The sequence below is a fragment of the Emys orbicularis genome, chromosome 9, assembly GCF_028017835.1.
Source record: "Emys orbicularis isolate rEmyOrb1 chromosome 9, rEmyOrb1.hap1, whole genome shotgun sequence".
Classification (NCBI taxonomy): Eukaryota; Metazoa; Chordata; order Testudines; family Emydidae; genus Emys; species Emys orbicularis.
Window position 1 is genome coordinate 92,408,621 of NC_088691.1, and position 11,347 is coordinate 92,419,967.

At 40.4% G+C, this 11,347-nt stretch overlaps 1 protein-coding gene across 1 annotated transcript; it reads right to left on the minus strand.

Moving 5' to 3' along the window:
- Positions 1-1,584: 1,584 nt before the first annotated feature.
- Positions 1,585-10,807, minus strand: TNFSF10 (TNF superfamily member 10). Its single transcript, XM_065411243.1, has 5 exons — positions 10,682-10,807; positions 6,386-6,538; positions 3,984-4,029; positions 3,118-3,210; positions 1,585-2,036 (listed from the first exon to the last, which is right to left on the minus strand). Exons 1-5 carry the CDS (start codon positions 10,805-10,807, stop codon positions 1,585-1,587), a joined length of 870 nt encoding a protein of 289 aa, XP_065267315.1.
- Positions 10,808-11,347: the final 540 nt, after the last annotated feature.

Below are 11,347 nucleotides of genomic sequence, written 5' to 3' on the forward strand. Positions count from 1 at the left end.
ATCTAAACAGTATTAACTAAAATCAGCCCATGCTGAAGCAGAGATAGTCATGTAGCCTCTCCAGGAATGAGAATGTTCTCCTTCAAATCCAAGCTACTTATTCTGCATCATATCATGTCGCATGGCATCATGCCAATCAACATGAAAGAACCACATCATGTCATGCTTGATGTGAGAGAAATAATGTAGTCCTCTGAATGCAACATTTAAAGGAAAACACTTGGGTTCTGGATCTAATACTCATTTTCAGTAAGTATAGAGCGATTCCATATTTGAACATGTTGTAAGTATGGTGAAATCTCTGCAGTACAATATTAGTCAACTAAGCAGATATGGGATTATCAAAATGTACTGGGAACTCATAATATTGACTTATTGATTTCAATGGCTCTACTGTGCCACTTCATTTTTCTGTCATCTATACAATATCCAAATGAAGACAAAAATAACCAGGCTGTGATCCCACGCAGCACTTAAGCACATGTTTAACTTTAAGCACATGAATATCCCATTGATTTCAAATGGAGTACTTGCATGTCAAAGTTAAGTATGTGTTTAAATGCTACTGTAGTTTAATTGTTTGCTAGCCTTTCATTCTGGAAATCTAAGATTCAAAATAGGGCCTGATCCTGCAAACCTTATTACTCAAGAGAGTAGTCCAACTGGTATCAGAGGGACTTCTGCTCATGTAAAGATTACTCACAGGAGAAAGAGTCAGCAGGATAGGGTCCATAGTGTCGGTCATGATAAAATCAATTTTCCAACCTCAATCTAATCCCCTATGCAAGTCTATAGTCTCCATCTAGTCCAGGGGTAGGCAACCTATGGCACGCGTGCCGAAGGCGGCAAACGAACTGATTTTCAGTGGCACTCACACTGCCCGGGTCCTGGCCACCAGTCTGGGGGGGCTCTGCATTTTAATTTAATTTTAAATGAAGCTTCTTAAACATTTTAAAAACCTTATTTACTTTATATACAACAATAGATTAGTTATATATTATAGACTTATAGAAAGAGACCTTCTATATATTATAGACTCATAGAAAGAGACCTTCTAAAAACCTTAAAATGTATTACTGGCACGTGAAACCTTAAATTAGAGTGACTAAATGAAGACTCGGCACACCACTTCTGAAAGGTTGCCGACCCCTGATCTAGTCCCTGTGCAAATCCACCTTTCCTGCAGAGGGACTGCCACAAATGAGGTTTTGAGATGCTTTGGTAGACTGGTACGGGGAACCTCAGACAGTGCTTGCCTGCACTTGATCTGATCCTAGCCAAAGCTATTCAATACTTTGACACGTTAAAATCCTGGCAAGTCCTAGAACACTGGCATGTTTGGGGATCTGCTGTGCTGTTATACACGGCACAGTCATATGCAGCTGCACTTCCGTATTGACTGTTAGGATCATTTCTCAGAGCAATCAAACCTTTCACAGGATGAATTGACAGTGGGGATTCTTGCATTGTCACTATTGCTTTGAAGTCACTGTATTGTCACAGTGGCTTCCTCCCTCCTCTGCCACCTTAGATTATAGAATTTAAAAAATGATTTCGTTGGGGGTCTGGTTTCCTGTTAATCATTTAGCTGATCAAAAAGGCTCCAAAAAAACTTGCTTCTTTGTCCATGTCAACCATGTCCTCGTTACTGACAGAGACAAAAATCCTATCATCCCTTTTTAGCTGAAATACTCCACCTTGATATATGGAGTAAAGTCCATATTCTGCCTTTTTAGACCAGCAGCTAGTTCTTGCACTTTTCATGAGCAGGATAGGCTCTGGATATGTCGTCAGTTTGTAAACATACTGGACCATTTGCTTAGGGTTTCTGCTTAGTGCTAATGGATCTGATTCTGAATCCTCGTCCTCAGGTTCGCGGAATCGAAAGTAAGTTTGAGAGTAGATGTAATAAAACCCGGTTCTGGGTATGATTAACTCCCCATTTTTCAACTCCACATTATAGAGGAATGAATGGTCTTTCCTTGAGGGTTCCCAGGTATTTATTTTCTGCCCAACACCTCTTCTGGATGAGGAATCTATTTGAGGGGGAAAAAATAGAGAAGAATATAGAGCTACATAATGCTGTGTGCAACAAAGTCCACTTCTCGTAGCTGATGAGACTGTTTTTCAAAAACTAAATAAGAGCAATGGGCCAGATCCTGCATCCATTGGCTTCAGATGGTACAGGATCGGGCCCAATCTCTCTTAAAGGGTATGTCTTCACTTACTGGTAGATCGGCACTGCTGCAGTCGATGCGATGGGAGAGCACTTGAGTACTCCACCACCCCAAGAAGCATAAGAAAGTCGAGGGGAGACGCCCTCCCATCGACACAGCGCAGTGTAGCCACCGCGGTAAGTGGATCTAACAACGTTGACTTCAGTTACATTATTCACGTAACTGAAGTTTCTTAAGTTAGATCGATTTACCGCGGTAGCGTAGTCCAGCCCATAGATTTCAAGTTTCATAAGTAGCAATTTGGCACATCACTTTGTGGGGACTCATTTTAGTTTTGATCTTTGAATCCTTCCCCACTGCTGCCTGAAATACAGAATGAAAATGAATCCAAGTTGCCACATGGCTACTGAGCAAAACAATGTGAGAATCCTAACTCACCCCTGGTTCCCCCCAGAAGATTTGAGAACTTTAGCAAGTCCTTCAATAAATCTGGAGTGAATTTCAAGTCTGTTCTGTCTATTTTTTTATGTGCCTATCACCATAGCTTCTAGGCCCTCATACACATATCTTTCTCCAAAAAAATACTGCAAAGGGGATAGACAGAGTTAGGAAGAGGGAATTTTCATTAAAAAAAACAACTAAAGACATAGAAGGAAGGTGCACCATAGATACCCAAGTTGAATGGGGTTGATACTACTACTAGAGTGCGCTGAAGAATTATTTTGACCAAAACTAGAAAATCTTTGATTTTTTTTTAAAGCTTTCCCTGTTTTCTGGCCAAAAAATTGCATTGAGTCCATGAGAAACAAGCAGAAAAGTGTGCCTAGAATAATCAACAGTCAATATTCCTTTCTGGAAAATCGCAAAGCACATATATTCAATGATCTTTCCCTATTTTGTATCCATTTTCTTCCTTTATCAATATAGCAAAATATCTTACTTGATGTGGATAGAGAGCTCTTCTTATTGCGGCTTCCAGTTAAGTGAGCTGCTATTCTGTGTCCATGGTTCTGAGATCCCTGTTCTTCAGTTCCTGGAAGAGTTAGAGACATTTCAGTTACATGAAGATGAGAAATAACCATTTTAAATCTCAAATTAGAATTAGAGAAACAACAAAGCCATTGTCATCTCCATGGAAATATGTGACTAATTACTAAATTGACAGTATTTGAGGATTTATGTGTTTGTCAAAATATTTCCATACTCTGCTTGAAATGCCTTTTTTAAGCCTTCTATATGTTTCTCCCCCAAAACCAGTGCCCAAACACCCAATACTAAAAATAAGTATGTGCTCGTGGAAAGGGTAAATATCTTTTAAGGCCAAATTCTGCGGTCTTTACTCTAGCAAAATTTCCTTTGACTTCTTGAGCCAGAATGCTTCCTGATAGTCCTCCTGGGGTGTAAGGCTCTGCATCAGTTTCAGAGGAGAGCTGTGCCCAATGCTTAATTAATGTAGCCGCACAACAACAAAGTACTATTTGTTCTCTGAAGCATGGAGAGGTTAAATGAATTGCATAAAATCACTGAATCAGAGACAAGAACAGAAGCCAGGCACTTTTCCTGAATCCTGGTTCCATGCTCTAATAACTTGACCACATTTTCTGACTGCTTAATATGTCTCTTAAAAGAATACCAACTAATACTAATTGTTACTCATTTCCCATGCTTTGCTGCAGAAGAATTGTACAACTGAGTAAGAAATTAGGAACTATTCTCTACAACTGGAAAACATGTATGGAACCACTGCACATCTGCTACCATCACAGTTTCTTTATGTGCTAAATAAATGTGATACATTAAAAATACCTTTCACCGCAGATGAAATGTTTTCCTCATAGTTTCTTGATATCATCTGCAAACACACGTAAAGAAAACTGTTTTCTTTCTGGGAAATCAGTAGAGCAGTGACAAAGATGCCAGAAACACAACTATTCCACATACTCTTATATACCACATAACTGAACAAACTCCAGCATTTGACCATCAAACAAATTTTATTTCTATTTGTAAATAAAAGCGGACATCAAAAGGAAACTGTATCATTTATTTTCTCACAACAAACTGTTTTGCAATAATTTTAAATATCTGGGGCCAAATTGCAATGGAGCTCATCCAATTGAGTGTTAAAGTTCTTTGGAAAATCTGACCCTCAATAAGAGGAACTATAGAGTTCAGGGCATCAGATTCTGTTTGCAATTACTCCAGTGTAGATCTGGAGAAATTTGATTGTCGAATAATTCACCGGCGTTACTCCAGATTAAACCTGGTACAACAGAGGAGAATTAGATCCAGCGGTTTTCACAATGGCAAAACTATTGATATATAAATAACGGCAGGAATATATCTGGCTTAGTCTGTCTCTACACTGCCACTTTCAGTGCTAAAACTTTAGTCGTTCAGGGGTGTGAAAAAATGCCCCCCTGAGCGACAAAAGTTTTAGCACTGAAAAGTGCCAGTATAGACAGCACATTGTAGCTCCCGGCGATAAAGCTACCACCCCTCGCCTGGAGAGCTCTCCCCCGGCGATACAGCGTGACTAGGCTGCCCATGTCACAGCGCTGCCGCAACCGCGCTGTAACGTGGGCAGTGTAGACATACCCTTAGTTACTGTAGTAAATCTCACACCCTGTTCTCAGGCAGTCTATCACCAAACTTACATTCAACATCTTGAACTAAGAGTCATGTGAAAAGTTCTCACTCATAAATGTCCTGGCTTTCTTGAGGTTTTAATCAGATCCCACCTTATTTTCATGTAATTTTGATGTTAGTTCTTTATTAAGCAAAAATATTCTGTCACTTGAAGCCATTACTATTTCTCCACTGTAACTCATGATTCCAGTCTCATGGGAAGGGTATTTTGAATACATTGAAATAACAATAGTTTCCATTAAGCAATGATGGCTCCTCAATTGTAATAGCTCCATGAGAACAACAAAAGCATTGTCATCTCCACGGAAATGTAAGAGACACTGCCTTTATCCAAGGAATACTGAGATTACAGAATGTAATGGCTCTGGGATACCTTAATCTGCATTTCATTGACCGAACAGCTTTCTTTCTAGCATACTGTTTATATGTATTTGGGAAACAGCTACTATATGCATATGCAGCAGTGGCTTCTCTAGGAAATTCTGAATCCTAAGTGTCTTTCCAATGGTAGCAATGTTAGAAGTTGTAGTGCAGACAGGGTGAAGGGCCTTTCTCCAACTATGTTGTATAATTGCAGGACTGCACTGGTGCAGAAAAAGATTTATGAATTTTCCCATTGTAGAAACCTACTAAGTTAATATAGTGAGCCAAATTCTACCCTCAGTTATACCAGTTAAATTTGGAGTAACTCCGTGGACTTCAGTTTGGGACAATATTTTATTTAAAACAGACCTCCAGTGCATCAGTGTATAATAACTAAATCACTATTAATTTACTAGATCAGTGTTTCTCATCCTTTTCAATTTGGAAACCCCTTATTCAAAGTAAAACTTCTTCAAAATTACATTTGCGATAAAAGTGAGAGTAAAAAAAAAAAGTATCAATGATAAGCCTATATCATTTATTAGTGTGTATGTGTGTGTATTTTGAAAGGTTGACACAGAATACCTGACTTTGAAGGGTAAGGCTGTGTGGGGAATGGGGGAGTGAGATTTCCAGATTAGATTATAATAAAATTGTCAATGCTTCATGACATACCTGTTCTTTGTACAGTTGTGAGGCAGGAGGTGAATAGTGGTTTTCTTTATGGTAACAGGGACGGTGAGCAAGATTCTGATCTCACACCTGTTACATTTCCTGTGGCTTGAGTGGGAATCACTCCTGATTTGCTAGTGTGAGTGAAAGAAATTCAGGCCCTACATCTCCATGCTCTGTCACAAATGAGAAGGATAGGCAGACATTCTATATAGTGGGCATGCTAGACAAACATTAGTGGATGAACCCCTCTTTGGGATGAACTTAGTAATAATTGGTCACCTGTATTTTCTGTGTCCTAAATACAGTGAAACTCTTGTAGTGAAATGACAATTTTTGTTCTCAGAAGAACTTCACTGCAAACAGAATTCCTTTATATCTGGAATTGCGATTTGACCACTAAAATGCAAGGAAACAGTTTGGGATTTGCATTTTATTTCACTAGTTGGAGCTTAACTCTCTGAACCATCTGGATTGTTATAACCAAGCTCCATTGTTTAGTCTGTGTGAAAGTTCCAAAGTACCTTTTTAATTAACTCTGCTAGTTGCCACTTCACTTGCCAGCAGGGGTCACTCTCTCTTTCTTCATTTTCATTTAGATCCACATGTCTTATGAAAGTTTCGAGATCTTCCCCCATGAGACAAGCAATGCCGCTCTTGGAATATGTGTCCTGGAGCTGTGGTAGAAGGCAATAAGCTAGTTAATTCACTTAATGTGCAGATATATGATGCATTTCTAAAACTCTTGGGGTTTAGGAAAACCCTTTCTGTTCTAAGTAACACCAATATGCTACAGCAAGTAATGATTTTATAAAGGAGAGTTAATCCTGACCTTACATACTTATTTAGCTACAACCAGATACTTGATATGCAAGAATACACTTACATTTTTATCTCTATATGTTCATAAACTGGACATAAGCTGAATAAGTTTATGCACTTGCAATACCTACGTCACTAATGATGAGAATTATTTTATCAGCTCTAACATTGTTAGAATTTAGTTCCTTTACACAAGGGATCTTCCTACACTGAGCCTGAACATCAGCCACTAACCCACTCCCCATGTCTGCACTTTGGGCAAATTCCACTCCAGATTCAAACCTTGCAGCTTAGGGCATTTTCTGTAAATGGGGGGCCAGAAGACCACATTCAAACCCCTTCCTTATGAATTTTGAGGAAGCTGGCATTCAGATCTGATTCCACATCTGAGTCTTGTGACTTGGGGCCTATCTCTAAATCATTTATATATCTAAAGAGAGAATTCCTCCTTCTGATGTGTAAAGAGAGGGTGAAATCAGGGCCCCACTGACGTCAATGGCAAAAGTTCCAATGTCTTCACTGTGGTCAGGAATAACTTTCCTAGTTATAGTTTAAAAATAGTAGTTTAAATAGTTTCAAATAGTAAAGAATATAGTGAACAACAAAACCCTTCCTCGAGCTCTGCTACTTCTGCAGGGGATAACCCATTATCAAAACTGAAGCTGGCACTTGTTGCTTAATGTAAGAACACAGTAACCTAAGCAGCCTAGAGAGAACTCCTGATCCCATTGAGTTCAATGGTTCATCATCATCCACAACCCCTGTTAAGACCTGTATGCCAGTAAAGTTTGGAAAGGAAAGAAACCAGTGAACATACAAAGCATTCAGACTGGCTTCTTCTTCTTCTTCTTCTTCTTGATTTAATGATTTAAATTCAACCATTCCTATCGTAAAGGATATGGTTTTTTTTTGGTTTGTTTGTTAATCTGCTGCCTCTGGAAGTTAATTTACTTAACATGTCACAGTTTCAACTATCCTTCAAGCTTGGAACATTCAGCATCAGAGAACAGGGGCACTGTTCTCTACCCCTCCCCCCACCATTCCCATCCTTTTCTGTCTGCTTGAAAACAAAGGAGGCAAGCCATAGATTTCCCGCTGGAGCAGGATGGAGAGAATTCACCCATCTGACCCTGCAAATCTTACCTCACTTAACCTCAAGCTCCTGACCTTTGTGCAGCAGCATCTACAGAGAATTCCCTTATGTTTAAAAATACTACCATATTCTATAATCATTGATGCAAAATGCTCTGACTGACAGGAGTATCCCTACAGGCTTTTGGACCATTACTGCAGAATAGGGTAGTATTTTTAATATAAGGCTTCTTACTTTGGGAACTTTACTTAAATCGGTGGAAATAAGCTATATAGATATAAGCACCTTTATACTAGTGTAACTGCATCCATGCTAAGGGGTTGGTTTTTAAACCAATATAATTAAATTGGTACCAAACCTGTGTGTAGACCAGCCCTTACCAGACCACTCTCCTACCAGATCTAGGGACCAGGAAAGGAGAGGGCACTTCAAAACGTTTCTCTTCAATCTGGAAGCAAACAGTACTGCCATTTCTGCTTTTCGCTTACTTGTCACACACGCCTAGCCCCTGAGATAACTTTACTGTACTAGTACCTGGTATTGCTGCAGCATCTTGCATCCGCAGCGTTTAATGCACTCTGCAAACATGAGTGTGGCAGGGAAGTATTATTATCCCCATTTTAGAGGTTAAGGAAATGGAGGCGCAGGGCATTATGAGGCTTAATCAAATGATATTTGTACAGCACTTTGAGATCCAGGGAGGGAAGGTGCCACAGAAATGTTAAGTGGAGTATTATTAGTGAAATATTTCTACAACTTCACCCATTATCTAAGGGCAACATTTGGATTATGCTTTTAAAGTCAATGAAGTCTGTTTTCTTCACTGTCCTATATCCTGGATGTGTAATTAACTCTAAGGTGTATCCTAGGGCTGAGTCACTGCTTTTCAGCACTCCCCTCCCATAAGCCAAACTAGGCTGTTCAAAAAGCTTTATCCATCAACAGATGGTTACATTTAGCTAATCAGATGACTGACTATCCATGTAGATTGAGAAAAATTACCTAGCATTAAATAAGATTTTTAATTTGTACTGACAGCTGAAAGGATCTGACACCTGGCCAGTGATGATTATTTGACAGAAGTCTCGAAATACAGATACTATGAAACAGGGAAAAGAGGGACCAGGCTCACTGATAAATATCACTAACCATAAACCACATGTACAATTAAGGTAACAAACTGTATTTGCAGTTCTAATATAGCAATACCTTACATCTGTGTGCAGGAGAACAAAAAGGACATGTGTAATAGAGACACCATATAATATTATGCAGATACCTGGGCTGTTTTCAACCCAACAGAAATTCCCTTCAAAGTACTGGAGTTAGCCTTCACACCACAAAAGGGTTAGTTATTCTCCTGCAATAATAAGAGCTATATCTGAGGTAAGGATTGTTGGATGTGGTTTATTCAGGATAGTAGAGTACTCTTTCAAAAGTTCAAACCATACAGATTTGGAGGAAAAGCAACTAGGAGAAGGTGCTGTGGTTACTAATTGCTCATGTTCAAAGTTTGATAACAAAGAACTTTGAACCAAGTATATGAGGGTTGGAACAATTTTGCGTACATTTCTTTCTTATCGCCAGTGCAGTGTAACCTATTTTCTTAAGACAAATGTGATGTTTCTGTAGATCCCTAATCTCACCAGATATGAAGCTATCAGAGCAACAAACTCAGCAGACAGGTCCCCAGTTTTATACACTCAAGAAGTCTGGTATTGATTGTAGAGTGGTGCAAATCATCTGATAAGAATTTCCCAAACCATCTGATTTAGCCATCTCACAAGAAACTGCGAGTAGAGTACTACTAAATTTTGCAGGTGGTAAATTCAAGGGTTGCAATAGTATTTTATATTTATACAGCACCTTGCAAATGCAAGGATCTCAAAACCCTACAGAAATGATATACCTACAATGCTGCTTGTGTGCAGCCACCTCTGGAGCTAGGGAGAGCACCCAGATGGACAGCACACTATAGTAGGGATGGTAGGATAGGAAACGCGGATGGACACCTAGACAAACCCACTACCCCTACAGAACTGCCATGGGGTCATGAATGTCCATATAGGACCATGGTTTTTAAAGTCTTGTGCAAAAGTCACCCAGCCAAACGTTGCATGGAACTTCAATTACCTACTTAAGAAAAGATAAATGGCTGAGCTGATGCTTCCAGGATATGAACCTTTGGTTGCAGGGAGTGGAAGGCACAGCCCACTACACAGACATTCCCCAGCTCTCTGCGTGGGGGGCAATGCTTAGCTTGTGTCTGCCTGAAATTCTATCAGGATTAGTCACTGTCTGAAAACAAAGTATTGTCGTTGGGGTTTTTTTTTTTTAAGCGTGTGTGACTATTCGGGTGAGAAAGCTGACTCTCCTTCTAGCCCCTAGCACTACTAATGTCCCAGCAGTGCTGACAAGGCACACATTGGAGTGAAGAAAGAGCATTATGAAAGGCGCATTTCTGTTTCGGGGGGAAAAAATAGAAGTCTAAGGTGAGTTTTAAAAACTTCTCTTTTCGTGACCTTCGTGTTCTCGACAAAGAGCAAACAAACCCAGCAAAACAAACAAACCCAGCCTAACCCACTTCTACAATGAACGCAAAAGCGCTGGATCTCCAAGGCTTTCCTGCTACAATAAACATTGCCAAACTACAGTTCACCTAGGGCCCAATCCTGCTCCCTGCAAACACTGGGAGTTTTGCCACTACCGTCAGCGGGAACAGGATCACTCGTGCAGGAACCCATACAACCTTCCTTTGAACAGGACAAGGGCACACACGATGCGTTTGTTTTTCTTGACTAGATTTGCAGAGAGAGAATGAGGAACTGCCTGTAGGCTGGCCAAATCAGCCTGCAGATTGAGCAGTGCTGGATCCAACAATTTAGATCACCGCTCTGGTACTTACCTGTTTCAGCTCATTAGTGAAGTAAAGGAAAGTAATCGCCACGCAAATGGATTGCAGCAGCACAGCGGAGATCAGCACAAGCCCACAGGTCTGGCCAGTGCTGGGGCCAGCCGTAGGCAGCCTCATGGTTGGTGCGCACACAAAGAGAAGAGACACAAGACTGGGAGAGCGAGCGAGGCAAGGGAGGTTGTTATTGTTTGCTTTGTTTGAGGTGGAGCTCTTCCTGGTTGAGCAGGGCTGCAGACTTCGTCTCTCATCCACCCCCTTAGAGGATTTCCCTGCTGGCTGATCTCCAGGAAATGGGGATGGGCGGGAGGGGAGAAGGCACAACAACAATAATCCTGAAGTCTGCACATGAAAAAAGTACAGCCACAAAAATCCAGCTTTCGTGTTTGCAAACCCGGTGTGTCCTTGAGCTCTGATTTCTTTGCTGTATAGGCAGTGCTGCTGGAAAATAGACTGGGGGTGGGAGAGGGCCTCCTTTAAATGGTATTCACACTTCTTCCTTTAAATAGCTTTGGAAGAGCTAGCCTTTTAGCAACCCTTTCTTTGTTCCCTGTAAAGCTGCAATTTCTGCCACATGCTAATACAGAGCCTGATTCGCTTGTCTCACCAGTTTTACACCTACCTAACCCCATTGACGTCAATGGAGTTATTCCAGATTTA

Bases quoted from the DNA above. Each gene is read 5' to 3' on its own strand.
- TNFSF10 (XM_065411243.1), bottom strand. From the start codon at position 10,807: ATGAGGCTGCCTACGGCTGGCCCCAGCACTGGCCAGACCTGTGGGCTT. The intron at 6,539-10,681 runs GTAAGTACCAGA...CTTCTACCACAG, and splicing joins TCACTAATGAGCTGAAACAG to CTCCAGGACACATATTCCAA. The intron at 2,037-3,117 runs GTAAGATATTTT...CCCCTCAAATAG, and splicing joins GAGCTCTCTATCCACATCAA to ATTCCTCATCCAGAAGAGGT.